Source organism: Vanessa atalanta, chromosome 16 (assembly GCF_905147765.1).
Source record: "Vanessa atalanta chromosome 16, ilVanAtal1.2, whole genome shotgun sequence".
Taxonomy (NCBI): Eukaryota; Metazoa; Arthropoda; class Insecta; order Lepidoptera; family Nymphalidae; genus Vanessa; species Vanessa atalanta.
In genome coordinates this window covers 7,613,362-7,640,763 of record NC_061886.1, presented here as the reverse complement: position 1 = coordinate 7,640,763, position 27,402 = coordinate 7,613,362, and the positions used below count along the sequence as shown (strand labels likewise).

The window sequence follows — 27,402 nt, the reverse complement described above, 5'->3', positions numbered from 1 at the left end:
ATTTCCAAAAGATTTCACAAAATATGCACATTTATTTTGTTTTTGTACGTTTTTTATTATTTTATATATCATTCTCATGCATTGAATTTTAACTTAATTATTCTAGTAAAACAAATGTCTAAGTATACCTATTTCTTTATTATATATTTTTCAAATTAATATATGAGTAATGAATTACTTGCTACCAAAAACATGTTTATAGCTGTGGGGTTATTTTTTGTACGTTATAAAAACAGAACAGAAAAAAAAACACCTATTATAAGATGTGTAAAATCCGGTCTCATGGGACGACGATGGCGCTTTTATCCAAGGTCATCTACACTTTATATTTTTGAAAGAACATTGATCGAATTTTTTACTTAAGATAGTGTTGAAATTGATGTTCATTTAAAAAAATCGTATAAAAAGAACAAAAAATATATTATTAATATGTTACAAAAAATAATACTTATTAAAGTATATAAAAATAATACTTATTAAAGTATTATTTTTTGTAACGTAATTTAATAAAAACAATTGAGGAGGTTGAGATAAAGGGCGTTTGCCTAGGAAGGAGACATTAACAGATGTTATTATACTTGTTTTAAAAATTTAAGCCTAAAATTAGTATTTAATAAATTGCGGAAAAGTTCCACATTGGGATTAGCATCGTCGGTTATAGGGGCAACAATCATTGCCAGTCAAATTTGTTTTATTAACGAATCTATTGTTAAACCATCTCTATTTGTAGTGAAATATTTGTAGCGTTATAAATATTTATTAATAAATAAACGTCGGTTATATGTATAGCACTTCAGTGACTATAGAAGAGATAGATATTAAATATTATAATACATTTTCAAATTATTAACACGATAAAAAAATTAGCGTCGAAGTGACAAAATTAGCAGGAAATACGTTAAACGTTTAAGAAAATAATAAGTTTTTTTTCTACAATGCTATTTAAAAACTAAAAAATAATAATCTGTACAACAAGTCATGAGAAACTAATCGAAACTGATATTTCACATTTAATAAAATAAACTTGATATCTTGAAAGTTTATCCGATATACCTATACTTATATTTTCTTAATTAGGATTTACTAAAAAGGTATTTCCTGGAAACACTGTAAACTGTTAATTGTATTTTATAACTAGCCGTCCGCGTTCTTTTCGTTTTATAGCAGATTATATTGTATTTATCACCTGACAAACTTAACCATTTTTTAATATATATTATTTATAGTTGTGTATATACACAATGAAATAAAAAGAGCCATGACATGTTATTTAAAATAACTTTTGTTTTTAATTTATTCAGGAATGCACACGTGCAAATGCATCGCCTAAGGGTGATACTTTCGGTCATAGACAATATATCTTGATGACGTCATGATAACAACAGGTTATGTCTCTTGAACCTGTAAATATATTTTGACATTGATAGAGTCATTAAAGGTCGACAAGGTCATACCATTTCCAATTTTTTTAATGTTAAAATAACTTTTAAACAACAATAATAATGATAATAGAAAATGGTAGCTGCTTAGTTTAATTTACCTTCCTATAAGTAGCAGAAAGTTGAAAACAGTATTTAACTTATATGATCGTGATAAACTACAATGAATACAATTTTCCTTTAAGAAATCAAGCAAAATATATATTTTTTAAGAAAGCCAGAGTCCTTTTTTTAATTACTTGTTTGATTAAACTCGTGACTTCTACGTATTTTTCTATAGTTATACGGTAAACCGGTAAACGAGACAAATAGTACAGAAAATTCATTAAACAGTGATAAACCCAGAAATACTTATCTTTACGTTTGAAATACTAAGATAGGTATTATCGAAGTTTTCTCTGTTTCCTTCGTAATGTGAACCAACGGTATTTCTCATTACGAAGTTGAATTATAGTAACGGCAACATAATAAACCAACGGGTAAAGATTGTGACTTAATAAAATCCAACAAAATAATCATAAAATTTTTACTATTGTTTTTCTTAGTACACTATAGTTTTCTAAGTTGTCTTATTTAAAGTAGAAACAATATCTTAAAAAGTAAATATATTTTATAATGCGCTATTTAGTTATAAAAATAGTTCTGAGAAAATTGTGAATGGATTTATTTGAGTTATTGTTAGGTATTTATTTCCATGCGTATTCGATAAATTAATCTATTATGGGTTCTGCGAGATGAGATTCCCATATGCCAACACAAAGTATTTATAATATTCACATATTTTTTGCTAGTGCAGATGCATGTATCATTAATATTTCATAAAACTATCTATGAATATAAATTAAGTAAATCCTTAAGACAAACAAAAAAACAATATTTTCTCTTATTAATATTCGGATGGTAATAAGGCATTATTTCTTCCTCTTTCGACAAGTTACATCTTTAGTATATCTCTTATAGTTTTAGTTACATTGAGCAAAAGAACTATGACTTCTTTTTAGATCTTCGTCTGTTTGGATTGGAGGCCAAGACCACGAGATCTGCAGCCTTATTGATAGACTCTAGATTGCAGCCAGCTAGCCACTTAACATCGAAGCAGCAAGCATGTTAATCATATATATAAGCAATCATAATGTGAAAGTAGCTTGTCAATCAGATTAGAAGACTTTACAATATATACTGTAATTATAGTCATTCTCTAGTAACGTAAACATTTTTGTAGAAGTATGACTGTTTTATTTTTAATAATTATTTAATAATGATGCTATCAATAGTGCTGGTTATAACTGTTACGTTGGTATCTAAAGTAATAAATTAGGATGTAGCAGATTATGTATTTACTCGATTATACACATGCTACAAGCATTAGTGATTTGGTCTAAAAAGGATCGCGGATGCCTAGCAGAAATAATTCCTAAAATCTTTTAAATGCTGAAATATTCTCGTTTATTTATTTCTGAGAATTTTATTTCTACTGCCACCAGTCACCAAATAATATATCTTTATTATTGACTTTTGCATTGAATAAAAAAAAACAAATGGTTCTGAATCTGTTCCATTTTTTTAATTATTTAATTTTAATATAAACTCTGCATATTGCCAAATTATCTTAAAAACTTTAATAAAAGACATTCTAACTTTGAAAGAAATAACTTTAGAAGACTTTAAAACATTAGATATTTTAAATGATATCGACATAAATCGATGTATGCAATATATAACTTTTGTACTTTTTAAATTCAAATTCATATACAATATTAGAAACTACAAAATATTCAGAAAAAATACCCGGACTTGTTGAACGGGCGAAAGAAATAAGAAACTCGGCGCGGTTTTTATTTTTATTTATCCTTTAAAATCATTGTGTAAGAATATAAATATTTTCTTTGTATCAATTCAAGTATTTACCTCAGATTCTTTTGTTCTGAAGTAATTATACATAATTACGCACACAGCTATAAAAATAAATTTAATTATACTGCCCGTCGCTTTTATAACTTTCATTAAACATATATCGTATTTTTTATCATCATACTTTATATAGCGTTATAAAATGATATAAAGAATATTTTTATAATCTTTTAAATTAAGGAATGATATTCAAGACTTCGTAAAAAATTAAACAATAAGTAATAAAACAAGAACCTTGATTTTTGTTTTGCTTAACATTTTTTTTTCTGTCGTTATGTGGCGCTTTTGTTATAATCTGTGCTGTTTACTCTTGACCGAGTACACTTGAAAGTAAGTGCTCGATTCAATTACACACAACACAAATTACTGGAATCCAGTTTACCTTGACTCTCCACAATAATACGGTTATGGAACAAAATTTCATAAGCAAGTTAAAACAAACGAAAATAATTGCAATCATTTGAAAAAAAAAAACAAAAGTCTTAATAAATTAAAAAGCTACTAAACTATTCAGCATCAAATAAATTGCATTATATCGTTACCGACGGCTTAGTTTTATAGAAGTAAAAAAACTGTACATTTTTTAATCTATTAATTGTGATCCAAACTGAATTTTAGCCTTACTTCGTTAATTATTGTAATCCTAATTATATTGCTTAAAAGTTACAATAAAAAAATCTTCGTACATTTTGTATAATTATTAAATATAATTCAAAAATATTTAGCGGTATTTCGATTGTAATCATTTACCGTTGTCAAAAATAACATAAGAGTCAGTGAACTCTGTTTAGAAAAGACCATGTAGTTAATTTTGCTTTAAGAATACTGTAGCAATTATCTATACATACCGATAATTCTGTTAACTTGTTACAATTTAAGCATCGATAAAACCATAATAATATTTTTTAAATATATTTTTTTTATTGTTTTTGTTGTATCTGGAACTTGTCTATTAAAAATAGTTTTTAATGATAAATCAATTTTAAGCGGTGCTATAGTGTAACCGGTTTTCTATAATAATCTCCGTTTATGATAGATACTGATGTTGGCTAAATTACTGACAAATACTTATTTAAAGAACGTTATCTTAGCTTTGGTTTAACGTTCTTACAATATATAATAGAGGACGTGCACGTAGCACATGGAGCGAAAAGATATAATGACAGTAATTACATCTACATTGGCTATTTACATCATACATACACCTATATTTTTGTATTTTAATTGATTAATAATATTTGTAGATCTTTTTTATTACAGATATTGTTCATAAACTTATTTTATTCATTGTAAAAAAACATATCATAAATATAAGCAACTTACACTTGAGCAGTTTAGCGGAATAAGCTTTAAACCTTCTTCTTTAGACGAAGGGTTTTGCCCAGCGTTGGAAAATTTACGGGCTGTTGTTTTTTTACTTTTAGTATTAATTTTTGTATCTATATATTTTTCTTTATTTCTATATAATAAATGATTATGATAAAGGGTATTCTCAAAAACAAGGTACAATATATACCATATCTTAGACTCACACATACTAGCAGATCAAATTAAACAATAACACGTAAAAATAGTAGTATGATGATGAAATTATCTTGTTTGCAAGGGTGGTGGTGGAAGGTGGAATGGTTTATGTCAAGAAATTCGAAGTAGGAAGCCGAAGTTTAAAGTTGCAAAGTTGCATGCATGGACAAGTATGCATGGACAATCTTAAAAGTAAAAAATAAAAGTTGTTTACGACTGGACTATATACTTCCTTTCCTTTCCAACTCTACTCCAAATAAAGAAGTGGCAATATTTTTGTACCCTATCTATTCAGTTTAGTAATATTTACTTTATATATAATAAGTATTCTAGTGCGACGTGTTCTAGTGCGACGATTATATCATGATGCGTATAACTTATAGATATTACTTCAGACACACTTACCTTGGTTGTACCGGAACAATACAAGGATATTAGTGAAGGAACAAACTAGTGCATAATTATTTGTATCTGTTTAAATTTATCTGAATTTTATTATACATATATAGAGTCAATAATTTCCTGGTCTGATTAAAGCGATATTGTAAGGGAAATAAAAAAATAGTATATAGGAAAAGTGAATTTAAGCGTTAATCTTTGGTATTTGTCACTTGTTTCCGTTTTCAATGTTTTTTTCGATTGTTCGGTTTTATGTTATATTATGCAATAATTTATTTATTTTTAAGAAAGCTTATATTTTTTACAAACTGTTTAAGCCCTTTTCAACTTCGATGTGTACACATGATCAGGGTTGTCACATAGCACATCTCGCCTGATGTGTACGAGTCTAAACTTTTAATTGTATTATTTCGTGTGACATTTTAACCGACTTCAGAATAGAAGTAATTTATCAGTTCGATTATATTTTTTAAATCTTTTTAATCTTAGAACTCCGCGATTTAGAAATCAATTCTGAAAATTAATTTTTGGCTGGATTTTTTTATGGTATACATGGGTAGGCGTGCGAGGAATTGGGCCACCTGATTGTAAGCGTTCATCACAGCCCATAAACAATAGCGCTGTAAGAAATATTAACCATTTCCTACATGGCCAGCTTTGGGAACTATGACATAAGTAACCTTTATGCCTGTATTTACACTGGCTCACGCATCCTTCAAACCGTAACACAACAATACTGAATACTGCTGTTTGGCTTTTGGATTATCTGATGAGTCTTTACCACCAAGTATTCCACCGTAAATCAAGTTTTGTAATGTAGATGCGTTAAGAACGGCTAATGCGAAGAACTGCACCGTTTTATTAAATAATATAAAATTAAAACGGAAACGGAAAATATACCCATTTTCCGGATTATGCTTTAAAATTTCAAGGCTTGATGTATTATAGTTTATGCTATGCATTGTCAGTCAGTCATAAATGCCCGGAAACGATTTATTTTTCGTACAGATGGTAGAATTGTCTGACACGATAATTCATTATTATATATGATACGTATTAAAACGACTTTAATAGCTCGTTACTTGTATATATATATGATCGGTACAATAGCGATTTTTTAAAATAGAATAGTGTATTGACTTCTAAATAAATGAAAATGTTAAACATAACAACACCGTAATTATTTTCTTAGAAATATTTATTAAATATTATTTAGAAGTATTTTAAATATTCAAATGGTTACCTTGCGATAAACGAATTATTCATTATACAGCATGTATGTGAATTTTATGGTCGTTGTAGAGAAGACACAAATGTCGAAATAGACAAAATGTATACAGAGAGTGTCGTTCATTTACGAGCCGGCTTTCTCTCAATTCGCAAATAGCAAAACGCGTTTAAATAATAATCATTCATAAAGCTATGGTGAAATTCCAATATGGTAAATAGTATATTACCAACATACTGTTATTACTAAGAAATATTAATGTTTGAGCGTTTAGTTTGGTGTTAAACATCCTTAATAATAAAGTAATTTTCAGTTCCACCTCATTATGATTTTTTTTTTCTTTTATATTCTGTTCTTCCTTAATGTAAGAACAGAATATAAAAGATAAAGAAAATATACGATTATATATAGCTTAAAGTTAAGTGTAAAAAAAAATGTACAGTTTCACGACCGAAGATCTACGTCAATAACTCTTTGAAGGTCCTCAGTGACGTAAATATAAAAATAAAAAATAGTTATATAAAAAAATTGTCAAATTTACATAATATTTACAATACTTTATTTATATATCTTTTTTTTGTACTTCATAATGCAATGTAAAATATACATAATAGCATACAAAAGTTGCGTGAGATCGTTGCAGCTTCATACATGTAGAATAAAAGTGTACATATTACTTTTATATCGTAACTAACTGTTCAGTAACATTGGAACAGTAATTGATAAGCCTTTGTAATTATTTTCGCAATTCTCAGTCATGACGATCATGATCACGTCATGACGGCAATCAGAAATGACGAATTTCAATACAAACTTCCATCTCCTTAACTCCCTCTTTAGTGCTCACAGGATCCTATGAGAATTCATGTGGAAAATTTGATCCTGTCCGAACTTCCAGTTTAGGCTGACTGGCTGAGTATTGTATGTCAGTCATTCGTTTTAATTTTCTTTAAGTAGTCATAAGAACGACTCAAGATACATTATTACGCAATCAGTAATCTTATTTACCACAATTCTTTTGTCTCGAAACGTGTAGTTGACAATGACATTGTACAGAATGTCGTTTTTATAACAAATAATAAATAGTATACAATATAATCTAGAGACGTATCTTCTTATTTTGTAAGAAGAAATATCTTTAAGGAATGATAATGCATTTTTTACTTAGTTCTCTTTTAATATAATTTTAGTATAAGTAATAGTTTCATAATTCTCAATACAATGAATATCTGTGTATATGTGTTATGCGCGGATGTGATGCGGTAGTCCGTGTCATGCTTGTTTCCTGATACATTCCTAGCACCGTCATCGTGTGTTTAAATATATCTCAATTAACAAAATTGATATATTTGCTGTTAATTTTATTATTTATTTATGAAGGAAAACATCGTGAGGAAACCTGCATGTGTCTAATTTCAACGAAATTCTGCCACATGTGTATTCCACCAAGCCGCATTGGAGCAGCGTGGTGGAATATGCTCCAAACCAGAATGTTTGAGGAGAACCTCAAGGGAGAGGAGGCCTTAGCCCAGCAGTGGAAAACAGGCTGATAATGTAATTTTAATATTAATTCAAATGAATAGCGTAGCAGAGGTAGATATGAAACAAAATAATGGGTTATAGTGGCTGTTAATATTATCATTGAATAAAACTAAAACAATGCTTTTATTATAAAGAGCATAATTATTACAATAGAATATTTTGATAAAAGTATCGAATGATTTATATTTTCGACTTAACAGTATCAGAATTTAAATTATTATATACGCCATACGCCTATTATTTATATTACAAAACAGTTACAATCCAATTACGTTTTGTTCGCTTTGTTTAAGAGGGCATTAGAGTCGAGATAAAAATCTCTTTACTGTAAGGAATGGATTTTGTTTTAAGTGTTGCTAAATAGTGGTTTTAATTGCTGATAAGAGCTCATAACATAACGTTGTCAAGTCATTAAAGCACTAAAAACCATGGTTTCTAAACAAGCGTTGCATAAATTTAACATAATATGTGAATAGAATTAAGACTATGGTCACGATTGTGTTATTCGCAATCAGTAAATTAAAATAATTTGACAGCTTAAAAATATTGCTAGCTCTTTCTAATGCATAATGTTAAAAGGTGATATTGTGAATTATTTCATTCATATATGCTACTGAATCAGCCTAAGTATCTATAATATGGCAAATAAAACAATTTATAATAAAATGTATGAAATGATTGATTTTCTTCTAGGTATTTTTACTTCATAGACAGCTAAATTCCTTGTATGACTAGGAGACTATGTCGTCCTTACGATCTGCCAAGGTTATACAGGTAAAGGTAGTGAGTAAGTAAGGCTTGAGGTGGATTGATCAGATATACTAAAATTTAAGCTCTATAGCATTGTAATATGTTATATTATTGTGTTACATTAGCAATTGATAAGTATTCAATGTTTGTTTTCGTACTAGGAGAATAGGGCACTTAGAAATATTTTAAACGCTACTTCCACTTGACATAGAATCTTGAACTTCAGCACGACGACGAAGTGATTTCTCAAATCTTTTAAAGACTTTGAATAACGATTCTATGTGAAAATAAAATATTAGTATTCTGATTGGTGAAAATTCGACCTTATTAAGTATGAGGTGCCCCACTTTGAGTGAATATTACATAACATTGGACATTGGTGTCGATTCTATTGTGAGATATTTTGTAATCACTAGATAGTAGTTTAAAAGGATAACAAGACTAAAATGTTTTGGCATAATATACTAAACTTAATAAAAATAATTATTTATAAATTGTTTAATTAAGTATGACAACAAGATGTTTAAAATTTATTAATTTTTGGTGCTATCTTTAAATTATTATCTTCACCAATTTATTTGTAATCAATCAAATTTGAAATGAAATTGAGGCGATTGTTTCATTTCCAGCAAAGTCTACTAGATTATATGTGGCCAATATTCCTGACCATGTTTAGCTATCAAAGGTTAGGAGAATATTAATATTGTTAACTTTAATGATTAAATAATGAGATACATATCACTTGTAACAGCACGTTAGCAAGTTGAAAAGCAATATTTGGTTACCATTATTGATCAGTTGTTGCACCATCGACTTTGGCCGAGCGTCACTTGACCAGTAAACATTGGACAGGTTTCGACAGCGACGCTTGAAGGGCAAACGATCGATGACCACATTATAGTTAGAGATAGGTTTATAAATAAAAATGTTATACTTTAAAAATCGCGTGTAGTGTCAGAAAATATTATCCAACCTAAGATTATATAAATAATAAAAAGCGTTGGGTTTATACATGTAAATTTATTAGACATATAAATTTAATTGTAATTAACTGATATAACTTTGTATCTCAAGAGTTGGAAAAAAATACCTACTGAGTTTCTTGCTGGTTCTTCGCGGTAGATTTTACATTCCTAACCAGAGGTAGCTTATTGCTTAATACCAGGCTGTAAAATTATTCAAGTGGTTGAATAAGGTACGTCAGAATAAAACCAGTTTATTGAAACTGAATTAATATCAGATTCAACCGCACCGATCAATCTCATTCTTGTCTTCTTCATACTACGTGACATTGATGAAATAATCTGCATCAGACTGACTAGGACATAACATGGCCCTTTTTTAATTACTATAACTTATTCTATAAAAATAAGATGATGTTTCATAATAATGGAGTGAGTTTTGTTTATTTTAATATTATATCTTAGATTTTCAATGTAAATTAATGTATTTACGATTAATTTTTCAACTAGAGTCGTAATAAAGTCACGACTCTAGTTGAAAAAATATACAAACTACTCAGAGATTCGTTTAATTATTATAGAGTTATAATAATTACTCTATCAATAACGATTTATTTTAATAATGCATTATAAAACTGACGTGCTATTAACATTTAATTACGTAATGGGTTTTTAATAACAATATTATGGTGATAAGATTTCAAAAAAAATAATACCGTAAAATATAATGAAATATAAATTAAAAAAAAATCCTGATGTTGAATATTGATTCAAAAATCGAACACCAATAGAACACTAATCTGCAACGTTGTGTTGAATTAACTGGGCTGCCTTTTAAGTCGTGTAGTTTGCCAACCTCCCGCAATTATTAAAAAAAAACATATGGCATTTACATCTTTTTGAATTCAGAATTCAAAAACAAAAGAATGTTTTCAGATTGGTCGAATAGTTTTATTGTATAGTCTATTTAAATATCTAAGGATCTAATTATCGCGACTTCTGTGCTTTGAGGAGATATAGAACTTAGGAGTCTTAGGACTGTAGAACGCTGGTATTTAGAATTTCAATATGGACACTCTAGTGTAAGTGACAAGCCATGTGAAGGTCGTCCAAAAACCGCCATGACGCAAGAGAATATCGAAGCCGTGCGGCAACTAATCTAAGAAGGTCGTCATGTGACATACCGGTAGTGACAGAAGTATAGGCATCCGTAGGCATTTTAGGGACCACTGTCCAAAAAATCCTGCACGGAGAACTTGGCGTAAGAAAGTTAACCTCTCATTGGATAGTTACCACATTTACTTAGCGACGACCAAAAAAACGGCCCACCAACTAAGGTGGCGCAAAACTCTGCAGCGATTCAACTGAGAGGAGTCAAAGCATGTTTATGATATGGTTAGTGGTGACGAGTCTTGGATATATACGTACGATTCAGATTCTGAGAAGCAGTCAACTGTCTGGGTCTTCCAGGATGAACCAAAACCGATTAAAGTCATACGCTCACTGAGCACTTAAAAAATATGGTTGCCTCGTTTGTGGCAAAGGGTGGTAACGTCGCCACTATTGTACTAGAAGATCGCAAGACGGTTACCGCTGTCACTGTTTGTTTGCCACAAGTCATCACCGAATTTCGAGAATTCAAAGTGGAATAATTGTTTTAAAAACTAGTTTGAACTCATGTAAAAGTATATTAAATATCGCGGAGAATTCTTTGAGAAACAATAAATGGTAATAATCTATTAGATTGTCTATACTTATTTCAAATGACATAACTTAAAAGGCAGCCTACCTATATAAAATATTATATTCATCATACGTCATCTTGAGCATATATGTACATATATTATATCAGTTTGCATTAAGTACAGTTAGAGAATAATTGTATTAAGCACAGTAAGGCTTCGCTAATTCTTGTTGCAAAGAAAGTAATTCAATTATTTAATTAAAAGAAGAAGTAAAATAAATTGATAATTTTTTTCACTTTTTTATCCAAATTAACACAACCTTTCCATTATTAATTTAACTATTTTATAAATAAATATCAACAACACTTGATCGACTATTTCTGGAATCAGAAGAATCACAGGAGCAGTAACGAAAATAAAAAATCTTTGACGTTGAATTGACGTGATACAATTGGTCGAGATCTCGTATAATCTATGGTAAGCATTAAATATTCGTGAAAAAATATCGTTTTATAGTTAAGTGGCATAGTGTTGTAGTATAAATAAAGATATGTAGTCTGTAGTGCATAATAAGTTAGAGCTATTATTAACAAATGGCGTTAATTTACATTGCATGTAAATTAACGCTTGTTTATATTTACTCCTTCTTCAATTGGAATAGACATTAGGTTATCCTAGTGAAGGAATAATAAAAATAGTATTGTAGTTTTAAAAAAATAGCAAAGTTACAAACAAACAAAGAACTTTTTTGAAGTCGGTTAAAAGTACTTAAAATGACAACGACTCCGGCACTTATTATGACAATGCATTTAGGCGTAGCAACTGCTAGCTCACTCGGAGAATGCATACTGTCCATCACTATTATCACCACGATGATATATTACATTATGCAATATACAAATCTACTACAATATGCATCGTAAATGCGTATTGTTTGTTTGGAGACTTTAGTTAAAGTAAACTGTCTTCCTATCAGCTTAATAAAACTAACATTATCTAGAGAAACAAAATTAATGTTTTATATTTAGAATATTTATTATATTCAATAGTATGACAACTCTTTGACAATAATAATTGAAAATAAAAACATTCATAAAACATCTTTAAGGTCGACTTAGAAACATCAATTTCAATCTCAAAGTAAATTATGCAAGCAGATAATAACTTAATAGTTTAAGCTTATCTCTTAATGTATTGGACACTGACCTTTTTTGTTGATGTCCCATAAAACGATGACGCAGCCAAGCCTGGCCAAACGCAAGGCAATGAGACTCCCAAGGCCACCGCCTCCTCCCGTCACAAGCGCTATACTTCCTTTTAGATCTTTCTTTGGAATACCAACTATTGACTTGTAAATTCCTTGAATTACATAACCGATCGCAAGCATCAAAAATGCAAGTACATCCAAAACAGTCTGTATAATTGTGTATTTATCTCGCATACATTCTGGTATCTCTCTCGTTAAGGGACCAGGCCTTCTAATTCCATTCATATACTCTTGGGACTCAGTCGCCATTTTGTTTAACAGACTTTAACGTTATTAATTTATTTTTTTACAAAGCATTACTTGCTATTCGATCTTTTTCTTTTTCCTTAATAGTTTTTCCATCAACATTTAATCTCCGGCACGATCAGCAAATCTGAAAAAAAAACGTTAAATAATTTACTAATTGTATTATTATTATATATGGAATTCCTTTATATACTTCTATAGAAGTTTTTTTATATATTTGCCTTTTACATTAGATACGAGTAAAATTTCGTGACGGCGTTATAACAATTTAATTTTATTATTTCTTTCTAGACATCTTAACAAATGTGAATTTTATTGGGTACGAAGCAGCCCGTAAATTAAATTAAATTAAATATATATCCAAGAAATTATCGGTTTAACTTTTAACCGCTTTGTAGCGGGTATCATAATCAACCCGATTTATTTTTATTTTTCTGTCATGCATTTCATATCATTTGAAAGAAGAATACATTAATGTTGCTTATAGTATGTTCGATTCAGAAAGAAGAATTTTAAGAATATTTATGACAATGTTGTTAAAAAATAATAATCTTCTTAAGATATTTGAATATCAAATTGTGTCAGTTTAAATAATAGCTTCGATATTCATAACCAATAATGTTTTGCAATCTTGAATACACATTATACTTCAAATGTCTCAGAGATTAATCGGTGTCTTACTTAATATGATATTATAAACTATTGACACAGCTTGTATGCGTCGCCATTACGATACCTACTTGCGATTGATGTGATGTTAAGAAATGAGTGCACAAAACACTCGCTTAGGAATAATTCACTGGCATGTTCCTATTAGTGCTTAGACAAGCGGTGACCCACGTTTTTACTCGCTTAATTGTTTTGCTCTCTTTATTTGAATTTTACAATTGGAGTATACAGTGAACAGAAAAATAAACGTACTAATTCTAAAAAAATACAAAGCGTAAAGCCTCTTCAGTCACTTTGGGTCAATAGTAGCTATCTGATTTTGCTATCCAATAATTCTCAGTAGCAACTTGGAGTTTGGAAGTGTTTACATTCTCGAATTCAAACTTGTAAAGCCCATGGTCCTGAGCCTAAACTCCCTCCGGTCGAGTCGGATTGACTTGTCCTCGTGTTACGAGTATATATATATATATATATATAATGTTATCGTATTGTATGTATTTTAATAAGGTTACTTCGTTTTTGTGATATGGCACACCTCGAAGCCGAAGCGGCGAGGTAGTGATTTATTGGTGTCTGAAGATTAAAATCGCAATTCACTCAGTTTATTTTTATTTATTTCGCACTTCTATATGTTATCTGGTAGATAAATTTAAAAATAACTTATCAAAATTCAATTAGTGTGATTTTTTTAAATATATTGCAGAAAGGCTAGTGGTCACCGACCCTATACATCACCACTAGGACCATAGACCAAGTTGCTCATTCACTATACAAAACGGAACAGAGCAATATAAAGTATTTCTATTTGGCGGTATAATAACTTTCAAGTGACTGGGTTGGCTGGCAGAAAATGCTGTTATAGCGTTAAGTCCGCCCTCTGTACATGTTTTATTTGTACAATAAAGAATAATAAAAAAAAAAAAAAGTGACCTTCAGGACTTGCACAATAACATGTCACCGCAATTAAACTTACAACTAAGGATATGTTTATGTTTTTCCAAATGTACTTTCTTATTCTATGAATAAATAAATAAATTAAAATTATTCAAGTATCCTTTTGGACACAGCTAATATTTTATCAAAAAACATTTTTAAGAAATCAGACGTAAGCTTTGTAAATTATAAACTGATATAAACTCGTTTTCTAAAACTTCTTTAAAATGTCAAGGTTATCATCTAAAAAAAATAATAATGGTTCCCATAAAACTACATATATTGTGTATTAAGTTTTTGAAATATATAGTATATTTTAGATTAATGTAGTACAGTCTTCTGAACCATTTGATAGTCAATCGTTTTATGTTTTATATAATAAAATATGATCGCTTAATAACTAAATGACTGATTGTCAAAAATCTATCAATGTCGGTCAACATTTCTTTATTATACTATTTCCATTTTTTGATGTTATTACAACACGTATAAATTCTTGATTGATAATGCCAACTTCTTTAAAATTTTCGAAGCTTTTGTAAAATAAATAGGTATAGATAGGTACTCGACAATGAAACGAAATAATTATAACGACAGGTAATCTTTATTTAAATAAAATAAAGCACCAGATACATTAAAAAAATGGGTTATAAATTTCGTCTGATTCAAAAACAATTTCAGACCTTCACTTTTGCGTTGACCTCCAACCATTAAAAACCGACTTTTTCGAATATTAATGACTTTATTCTTTATAACCAATTTATATTGCAGTTACACGGTTAGAAAAAAGACTGAGCGTGTAAATTTCAGCTACTAGGAGTATAATAACATCTAATATCGCGTGGTTGGCGAAGCATTAAAGCTGTAAGAATGCTTGACAGAAATAGGGCAATGATATAATATATGATAAAAATTTCTATAATTTACTTTTAAACCCCAAAAACAAAAGCGTAATGTTTACTTGCCCTAATGTAGGAAATTAAAATTATAAAATATTTTTTAAAAATAATTGTAGATTTGAAATTTACTCAGTGCCGCAATATATGCGTTTAGAAAAGTTAGTCTGACTAAATAGTCAGTCTAACTTTTCTAAACGTTTTATATAGCGATAATTCTCGATTAGTATATATAAAGTAAGTATATATAATCGAGAGTTTATATTCATAACAATACTATGAATATTTACAAAAATATATATATAACTGAAACCATACATACTGAATCATAGATTATTCAAGATGATGTCGACCAATGATATCGCTTCAATTCAATGTCATAATTGTTTGCTTTGCTCCTTGCTTGTGGTTGTAGACTATAGTTGGCAATGGTATTTTATTTGAGAAAAAAGACGATAACAATTATTTTTTTGTTTTTGTTTTATTTACACTTCTTAAAATCACAAATCATTGGCGCCAATAACAGACACACCATCAAATGGCTAATCTTTCTTGCAAAAAAAACATTGATTTATTAAAGGTTTATATAAAACAACATTACAAGTGACACAGGGCAACCCAAAAAACGCAGATATTTATTACTTTTTGATAACATAATTTATTTAGAAGCAATATAAGAGATTAGGTATGTCCCAATTTTAGAAAACAACATTACAAGCGACACAAGACTAACCAAAAAACGCGTTATATTTTGTAGTCGCAGGTATGTACTACTTTTTGATGAACATTATTTGTTTATATGCAATATCCAAGATTAGGTCCCTATTTAGGTTTGTACCAATTAATTGATAGATTGTTAGTAGGCGTCCATACAATAAATACAGGTGAATAAAACACCACTCGGTCCCAAGACAAAGACAGTTTATTAACTTGTATTCCGAGTCTTATATAATTTCCTTTGACAAAGGATAGCGTGATTCAGAAATATGAATAAAATGAACCACGACATCTATTGATATATAACATAAACTAAATATATGAAAATTAAAAATTAAACATTCCGCCCACCATGGACAAAATGTCCATTGTTCCCGTCCACCTTGACCAAACTTTTTTTTTCGAAGAAATGGACTGTATAAGTTTTTATTTTAAGAATATTTGTTCAAGGTGGTACAAAACAAAAACCTAAAAAAATATTTTGCAAGCCAAACGTTATTGTAATATTAAAATACTAAACCAAAACAAAACTAATTATAACAAATAAATGACCTTACTGAGTAATAGGCAAAACACAAATTTTTGTTATTGGTCTCTTAAGCAAGACACCTTTACATCTTAGTGTAACCACCCTCGTAATATCGTCTAAGCCAGGATGTTTTTCTATAATTCTACCTAAAAGCCATTTAGCTGGTGGCAGATCATCCTCTTTTATTAAAACTAAATTGCCTATCTCAGGTTCAGGAGTTTTGTTTGCCCACTTGTATCGATGTAGGAATTGAGTAAGATATTCCCTTGACCACCTACGCCAAAAATGTTGTAGCATTTTTTGTGTTAATTGCCATCGTTTTAAAGATGAAATAGATGATGACTCATAATTTTTTTCTGGGACAAGTGTTATCGGTTCACCTATCAAAAAATGTGCTGGTGTTAGAGGTGTGGGATCTTGTGAATTTGAGCTTATTTGTGATAAAGGCCTGGAATTTAAGCAAGCTTCGATTTGGTAGAGCAAAGTTGTAAGTTCCTCGAAGGTTAGTGTGGCATTACCTATTACCCGTCGAAGATGATGCTTAGTGGATTTTATTCCGGCCTCCCAAAGTCCACCGAAGTGTGGGGAATATGGTGGAATAAAGTGCCAAGTTGTGCCGTTGTTTGCCAAACACTCAGCAATTTCTTTCGTTAAAGTTGACTTCTCTTGAGCAAATAAGGTTCTGAGTTCACGCGCGGCACCAACAAAATTTGTTCCGTTGTCGCTAAATAAGTCAGCACAATGACCACGCCTAGCAACAAAACGTTTGAACGCAGCAAGAAAACTTTGTGAAGTGAGATCACTCACAGCTTCCAAATGTATGGCTCTTGTTGCCATACACACAAATAAACATATGTAGCCTTTGTAGGCCCTCAAACCTCTACCTTTAGAAGTTCTGATCTGTATGGGACCTGCGTAATCTACTCCACTGCGATAAAATGCTCGGATTGGCGTTACTCGAACTGGTGGCAACTGCCCCATCAGTTGATTTCTTGTCAGTGCAGCGTATCGTGCGCAGACCACACATTTACGAACAACCATTTTCACGCGGTTTTTTGCATCAAGAACCCAGTATTTACTTCGTAGATAATTTAACATTAATTGTGGTCCGCCGTGTAAAGTATTCATATGAGTTTCTGCCAGGATTAGACTGGTAAGGTGAGATTTTGAAGGAAGTATTATTGGATGTTTTGTGTCCGATTTTATTTCAGCTTGCTCCAGTCGACCACCAACTCTTAAGATACCTGCTCCATCTAGAAACGGATTCAAAGAGGTAAGTTTACTTTTCTTGAATACTTTATTTCTTTCTTTAATATCCTTTAATTCCCGCTGAAAATTCACTGCTTGACATTGCTTAATGCAAATACTCAGAGCTTCATTCAATTCAGTACTAGTTAGCCATACTGGAAATTGGTTATTCAATATTCTTAGCTTCTTAATAAATCTTCTGCAGTATGCTAAAACTCTAACTAATTTGCGCAGAGAAGAAAATTTAGTCCACAATTCTAATTGACTTTGTTCTGTTACACAGTAAACTCTATTTGCTTTCTCTTCTAAGTTAGTATGTAATGGACATGTTCTATCAAATTTTACTGATCGATTTTTCAACCATGCTGGACCTGTTTTCCATAGCTGAAACTCTGCTACTTCAGATGGATTAATTCCACGTGACGCACAATCTGCTGGGTTGTCACCAGATGATACGTGTGACCATTGATCTCTATTTAAGATGTTAAGGATTTCAGAAACTCGATTGGCTACAAAAGTTTTCCAATGGCTTGGATGATTGCTTAGCCAGGCTAACACAACGGTAGAGTCTGTCCATGCGTGTATACAAGATTTTGGTACTTTTAATACTGCTGAGACTTCCTGTAACAATTTAGCCAACAGAACAGCTCCACACAATTCAAGCCTTGGAATTGAAATTTGTTTAATAGGTGCTACTCTTGTTTTTGCAGTCACCAGATGGACATTTACATTTCCAACATCGTCTACAACACGCATATAAACAACAGCAGCATATGCTTCATTGGACGCATCGCAGAATCCATGTAGTTCTGAAGTATTGTTTTTCTCACTGACATTAATCCATCGTGGAAGACGAACATTTGTAAGTTCAATGAGTTCTTCTCGATAATTAATCCAATTATTTAAAAGCTTAGATGGCAATTCGTCATCCCATTCTATCCCGCTTAACCATAGCTTTTGAATAATTATTTTTGCTTTAATTATTGCTGGTGATAGCCATCCCATAGGGTCAAACAATTTCCCAATATCTGAAATAATTTTCCTTTTTGTTACAGGTTTACTTATAGGTGGCAGCTGTACAGAATACTCAAAATTATCGGTTCGTCTATTCCAGGTAAGTCCTAAAATTTTTACTACTTCATCATTTTTTAATTCGATATTGCTTGTTATTGCTTTGTTTCCTTTGCTTATTTCATTAAGTAGTTCATCATCATTGCTCGACCATTTTTGTAATTCAAAACCTCCTTTTCGTAACAGTTCATTCATTTCTAGGAATATTTGTTTTCCTTCGGCTACAGTTTGACATCCGGTAAGTAAATCGTCCATATAAAAATCTTGAAATACCCTTGAAGCTGCTAATTGGAATTGGTTTCCATCATCATAGGCTACTTGATGTAGTGTTCTCACTGCCAAGTAGGGTGCTGACGCAGTTCCAAACGTGACTCGGACTAAACGCAAATGTTGTATTTCCTTTGTATTGTCTTCTCTCCACAGCAAACGTTGATAGTCTGCATCTTCTTCTGTCACTTTTATTTGTCTGTACATCTTGACTATGTCAGCTGTTAAGCAAATGGGATGAAGTCTCCACCTCATAAGGATGTGCCTTAAATCAGATTGTAAGGTAGGACCTACAAGAAGATTGCTGTTAAGAGAAACACCATTACTGTCACGACTAGAAGCGTTAAAAACTATTCGAAATTTAGTAGTCGTTTTATCTTCGCGGACTACTTCATGATAAGGTAAGTAAACCGCTGTTGGATTTTTAATTTCCTCTATAGGTATTTCTTGCATATGACCGAGTTTTAAATATTCTGAAATAACATTAGAGTATTGAGATTTCAAATCCGGTGATTTATTAAATCTTTTTTCTAACATTAGAAATCTTCTCAATGCAATATCACGTGAATTTCCATATTTACAGCTTGGATCAGCATCCTTAAAAGGTAATTTGACAATATACCTGCCAAAATCATCGCGTTTGGTCGTTTCTTTAAATATCTCTTCACACCGTTTTTCCTCCGGAGTAAATTGTTTCTCCAGCGTGAAATTTTCAGATTCAAGCTCCCAAAATTGTTTAAGATTAAATTCTTCGTTAGTTATATTGGTATGCAAACTTGTGATAGTACTATTAAAGGAAGTAATGGTTTCGCTATCACAACTAGCTTCGCCCGATAAAATCCAACCCAGTCTGGTGTTTTGTGCAATTGGTGTTCCAGGCGGGCCTCTCATGAATCCTTCAGTAATAATCTGACAGTAGACTTCAGCGCCAAGTAATAGATCGATTTTATTTGGTACATTAAACATTGGATCCGCTAACTTCAAAACTGGTAAATTTGGCCACAGTTGGACCTTAAGTTTTCTTACAGGGAGAAATGAAGTTAGTTTACTTAGCACGAGTGCTTTAACTTTTATGGTAAAAGTAGGATCGTGGAGCGATTGAAGCTTTACAAATACTACGTATTTGGAATTAAGTGAGGAATTTCCCTCACCCCCCACTCCAGTGATAACACTATTACATTGTATTTTCTTAAGCCCAAGCAATTGAGCTGCAGACTCCGTAATAAACGATGCCTGCGATCCCTGGTCTAATAAAGACCTTAATGTTAAGTGCGACCCTTTGCTAGATACAGCGTTCACTAAAGCTGTTGCTAATATAACTTGACAGTTAGTGTTAGAAAAACAAGTTGTAATGTTGTTGATTTTGGTCTCGTCTTTTGGTGTTTCGTTGACTAACATATTAGTATTAATGTTATCATTTGATGATTCATGTAGCAAGGAATGATGTTTTCGTTTACAAATTCTACACCGTGTGGGCAAACGACACGATGTCACTGAATGATTTGCTCCTAAGCAATTGAAACACAATCCTGACTTTTGGACGAAGTTACGACGTGATGGCAAATTTTCGTTAGCAAATTCTTTACAAGTCCCGAGCTTATGACTAGTATCAGAACAATAGCTACATGACGAAAATTTATTCGCACTGACATTATTGACAACGTGATGAGACTTAGTGACAGTACTTTTTGTAAATTTACTACATAAAAATTCCAGCGACCTGAATCCATGCTCTATAAATTCTAAAAACTGTTCTAGTGTTGGCAATTCATTATTTAAACTACAAACTTTAGCTTCCCACTGCTTGCGGGATTCGTTATCTAATTTAGAACATAATATATAAATTACAATGAGATCCCAACTTTCTATGTTAACACCTTCATTTTTTAAACCATTAAGACATTCGTTTGTGGTATCAAAAAGCTCTTTTAAACAGTTAGATGATTCGGTTGTTACATTTTTTTGACTAAAGAATCTTTTAAAAATACAATCAGTTATATATTTCTTATTATTAAATCTATGTTCTAAAGTATTCCAACAAGTTAAATAGTTTTCACTGGTAATCGGTAGATGTCGCAACAGTTGCTCAGCTTCGCCTGTTAGATAACTCTTCAAATAATGAAGCTTCTGTACGTCATCCAATGAGTTATTCTTGTGTACAAGAGAGAGAAACAGATCTCGGAATGTAGTCCACTGAGAGTAATGACCAGAGAATGTAGGTATAGAGATTCTAGGTAACTTTACGCAGTTCTGGTTACCTTCAGCTTTCACACAATCGGAAGTGGCTTTATCGGTATGGTAGTATAGATGATCCTTCATTGCTGTTTTGTAATCTGTATACAAATCTTCAGCCTTACTATACATATCACTTGTATTGTACTCCGATTTCACATACTCTTCCTTCTTACACTCAACTATTAATTTACGATGTGTTTCTTCAAATGAAAACCATTGTTTTTCCAAAGATTCAAGCCTAGTTTCTATGTAGCTCATTGTAATCCTCTCCTTTGGAGATTTCTTAAAGTTTATGTAGCTTCTTTCTATCTTTTTAATAACGTCATCTTGTAACCTTATCCAGGCATCCATTTTTTTTTTTCAAGAAAATATCTATGTTTCAACTAATAGGTAAAATTTGCTAAGATAAAAATTTTCCAATTTTTTCTAAGTCTAAAATCAGCAAATTATTCTAAGTTAAATTTTCACGTTTTTTTTTCTAAGTCCAATATTCCCAAATTTTTCTAAGTGTTTGAATACTTAGACGAAATTTGACGTGGATTCCTCGGACTAGTCACAATATTGATGATGATAAGCCAAATTTTTCTAAGTCCCAACTCACTGTGCTTGCTTGATTATTCACTACTTTATTGTTATTATATAAGTACTTACAGTTTTTTTTTCTATTGCACTATCACATTCACTTAACTGCCATTTTTACCTTGATACTTCATCCGGCTCGATAGGACCATGAATAAAACACCACTCGGTCCCAAGACAAAGACAGTTTATTAACTTGTATTCCGAGTCTTATATAATTTCCTTTGACAAAGGATAGCGTGATTCAGAAATATGAATAAAATGAACCACGACATCTATTGATATATAACATAAACTAAATATATGAAAATTAAAAATTAAACAACAGGTATTCGATTTCCGAACATTAATAGCATTGCTTTGGAATTAAGATAACATTTTCCCGCCTAAATTAGAAATCTATTTCATGTAAAGGAATATTACTGTCACGTTTGACTTGATTCCGACCTCATAAATGTATTGTTGATAAAATTAAACAAATAGTAAAATTTTATTCCGTGTACCGTTGCGTGTATACTGCTTTACTTATTATTAGTTAAGTTAGACGATTTTTATATAACATAATGAATTGATAATGAAAGGTAAAATGTGTACATTGAGCAAAATTAAAGGCCCAATTCCTAATGAAATTTGTAAAAAAAATCTAAACATGGACATGTTATAATTTTAGGTAGTCAAGTATATATACATAGGGTAGATAATTAATTATACTTACAATACATATTTATACCTACTGAGAAAGGTACTATATTACTGCATGTAGGTATAACAGGTATTATAAGAAGCAGATATACAGATGAAAATCTGTATATCTGAAAGAACAATGAATATGAGGTCAAACGTGTTGTTCAATGTAAAAAAATAAAGGTAATATCGCAATCACACCTTATTTTTTAATTCTTTGACGTTTCGACAGAATCGCACCCGCGGTTGTCATGAACCTGTCGCTATAATCAAAGAGACCTATACAATCACTACGTTTTAGCGATTATATTCATTTATTGCTTTAAAAAAGGTTTAACTCTGCTTATGACAGATCATCAACAACCAAACAATTAATTGAAATTATGTATATAGTTTATTAAGCTCCCTGTACTTATTGTATTTTATATTTACGTCGTATCTGGATAAAGACTGGTCTTTATTGACGTAAATATAATAATAAAAATAAAAGTTCCTTTGTTACTTTAATACTTAATATATTTAAACATATTTAATACAGTATTAAGTAGGTACCATTAAAATATCTCATACTTCAATTAATGATAGTTATTTTTATATAATTTATATATAAAAATAATTAACTTAATATTTTTGATAAAAGCAACATTCAAAATTGTTTGTATCAATAACATAATTTCGTAGGAAAATTCATTACGGTAGCTATAGTAGCTTACTTACGAATGAAACTACACTTCTCCATACATCGGCTTGGTGTCGAAACAAACTATCGTCGGTCGGTGAACGCAACCTATTGCAACAGCTGAGCTAAAGCGCTGTACACCATCAATCAAGGTCAATGAAATAAAAAATTACAAGAACTGCACCTACATTATTATAGTCTGAAGCTACAAATACGATTTGCAATCACAAACAGGCAATTTGCTTGATTAGAAAACGCGCGACAAATTAGTAGAATTTGTTTTTGATAACGATTTTACCTTTATTTAGTGTTGTACATCAACATCATAATAGAAAAACATATTTAAAGCCTATTCCAAAAGATTTAACATAAGCCTTCTAATATAGATAATATACATTATCATTGGCTTTCTGTACATACCTATTACTAGATTTCTTCACCGATTTGAAATTGATATAAATGAATATTATTGACAGTGGGGTGTTAATTCGTAAAAAAAAATTACCACTAGAAGCAAAAAATTTTTTGTTAATAGTAGTCATTTTATCATCCAATGGTAGGTACTGTATAACATTTAAGCAGCGCGTTTATAAATCGACGTAGATATCAAAATTTTTATCAAAACACCGACCTTCAAAGTTAATTTATTGCAGTACCTTTTTTTGTTTAATTAAACATAAACATTTCATAAAATGAAAGTACATTTTAAAACTCAAGAAAGATAATTTATAGGTCAGTTTTTAACGGTATAATAATTATAATAAGTAAATAACTCTGTTTAAAACGTTTGGCTCTGACGGATGACTAACTGTTCTAGAATTGACTAGGTAAAGTAACATAGCTGTCCGTATTATGGCATCAAGCATATTAAAAGATACCGGTTACCTGTTACACCGCACCGGACGCTAAATTATTGAATGAATATTGTTGTCAGTTCTTGTAATTTCCTTGTGATTGAACTTAACTAGAACATACTAAATGCCATCACATTTAACAATTTCGTTTAACATAGATATACGCATTAAGTGCGTGCTGCTGGGCCCTTGATCATCAATATTGAATTTTAAATAAATCTTTTTAACTGATTATTTTTAATTTTTATTTTTCTAAGCCCAAAACAAAGTTTGTGCCATTTTGAGAAAAAAAAAATTAAATAAACTATTTATCCTTTCTTATGTAAATGACGACACAATAAATATAGAGATTTTTGCGGATTACAATTCATTAAATTTTTAAATAAATGCATACTAGTTCCTATGATCCGATTCTGATTGACAGCCTATGTCAATCGAAGTATGAATTAAGATAAACAAACCTTAAATTTACGTATTTCATGTAATTTGCTAATAACTCAGCTATATTGTACACTACCAAGAGTTTATGATTACTATATCTTTATTTATAATACATCCCTATTACTCTTAACTACTTATATCCATTTTAACTGTACTTCCAAAGTTTCGATAACAGTTTTGTCGTCCTTCAAAACGCTATTTTTTCACAAATCCATAGTAAATATCATAGACTAAGCAAACTTTCGACCAATGATAATATCACGTCAATTTGCTGTCAAATGTTGTGTATTTGACTTTCCTCCTTTTATGGTTGAAATAAAGTATGTGTATTAACAATAAAAACAAGACCCGGCTTCGTACGCATAAGGGTCAACATAAAACATCAAAGTTACATTACAATCAGATGGATAGTTAAGAAACGCGTAGAGGACAAACAAACACACGTTATTTTTAAATTTATTAAGATATAATTATAATAAGTGAATGCGATTGCTCATGCCCATTGCAATCTAAACAGTCAAGGTCTGGTAAAGTACAAAATTGACACATTTCACTTAAATTATGCTTATAAATATTTTAGTTTAATAAATACTTAACTCACAAAGGTTTTAAAATAATGATAATAAGATATCAATAAGTAACGGCATCGCTGTCTCAAGACAAATGAGATGAACAAAGACAAACTTTTTTTTTTATTATATCGAGTTTTATCTTTATGTTTATAATTCTAATCAGATAGAAATAATTAAATTAATAAGAGAATAAAATTTTGGACATTGAACTATTAAAATGGTTCATAACTTGCCTCAATTGTTGATGGTCCAAAAAAATCGCCATTATAAATAGAAAAGCAGTTGTTTTTGAACAGACAATAAAAACATTGATCTTTCATAAATAATTTTATTATCTGCCTCTCAATTAATGTGCGAAAAAATTACAAAATACCTGCCAATATAGAAATTATACGAGTAAGTGTTCACTGCACACATTGAAGGTCATGAACATAAAATACGATGTCGATATACAATGACACTTAATCGTCGTCTGTAATCAGCATTTGATCATCGAAGTATGAAATATGGAGTCCGTTCAACCGATTGTTCTATAGAATAACAAAAATGGCCGCGACATCATATTAGGCATACGGCATTTGCATGTAACTAGAAAGAACAATCAAATGTTCTCCTGAATCATATTTACATTGATTCAACATTTTATTTTAAAAGTTACTTAACAATAATTAGCTATATTTTTTACGATTATTATTTCTTTAATTTAATGATTACAACACATAGGTGTTGTATGAGTACGTAAATCGATTTTAATGTTTTCATTACACATGTTAATCTCATAACTCAAAAACTGACTGTTTAAATAAAATTAAGTCATAATTATAATCCGTCGAAGTTCAGAACGTTTCGCATCTATTCGCATCACAAGTTACTCTACATTCGTTCCAATATCTCAATAGCACGCTGCGCTTGCGACACCATGTGCTGCAACATCCACATTTTCTACATAACACATTTTGGCCCGCACGACATGTGTCTGTGTATAAATTCAGCATTACTAAAGACTTTTGAAATTAATATTAACTAATAAATGTCATCCACAAATTATTATGTAATCATATCAGCTATTATGGTACATATAATTTCGTAGGTGACCTCATGGTTAAACGTCGTAAATAATACTAGTGTCCGCGGGTGACTTCACCTGCGTGTAAGGGGAAGGAGGAATTTGTGTCAGGTACATTCTTCCGAAATAAAAAGTCCCGGCGTGATTCGGTAGCAAACATCCACTCATCGAAACTTTATAAATATTAATAAGATAATAACTGTTGTTTGGGCTTTGTCTAAGGTGAATCAATACTATTCTATTGAACGTCTCAAACAATTTCTCATATTTGGGTTGAATGATATTTGCTGTATAATACTAACATTTAATGTAGTAGATATTGAGTCACAGAAGTATATTTTACGGTAAATCTACATACGATTCGATTAACTGATAAATCGTAATATGTACTTGAATCGTCTGATCAACTTATGAAGCAAATTGAAGTAACGAAATTTGGTTCTTCTTTCATTGATTTATCTCTAATTCCCTTTATTTGTTTTAATATTTTTGTTAATTAGCAATTATTGTTCAACTAATATCCGTGTTAATTCGCTACAATATAGGGCTTAAAGGATGTGCCAGTTCTCGAAATATTTATCAATCGTGTTGCACCAATTTAACTTTAAATATAATTTCAACTTTAATCGTTATCAAAAGTGCACATTGGCAACGGCCTTGCTCCAATTTTTATTACTGATTTTGTTACACAATAAAATTACTGATACAATTGCACTTTTATTTACGGTTTGTAACCGTTATACTTAAACCTTACAAAATTTGCCGCGAGAGAGTCTCATCTAAACATTTTAATTACGTTACGAACGACTCTCCAAATTTATATCACGCCTAAGTTACACGTGTAAAATGGACAATATTTCAAAATAAAGTTGATGTAATTTCAACTGACTTAAAAAGATACAAGGCCACTAATTCTTCGCAGATTTCCGCATAACATATCAATTGGTAATCAAGTTATTCGGTTTCGCATCAGAATTTATTCATATGCGTCTCGAACTAACCAATAGAT

General features: G+C 30.6%; 1 protein-coding gene across 1 annotated transcript in view; it reads right to left on the bottom strand.

Annotated features, from left to right (window-relative positions):
* Positions 1-27,402, bottom strand: part of LOC125069796 (estradiol 17-beta-dehydrogenase 11-like) — a 50,647-nt gene that overhangs the window by 14,156 nt on the left and 9,089 nt on the right. Inside the window, exon 2 of the mRNA XM_047679374.1 lies at positions 12,647-13,080. Within this exon, the coding sequence (XP_047535330.1) occupies positions 12,647-12,956 (310 nt within the window). The 5' untranslated portion in view covers positions 12,957-13,080. The remainder of the gene's footprint in view (positions 1-12,646; positions 13,081-27,402) is intronic.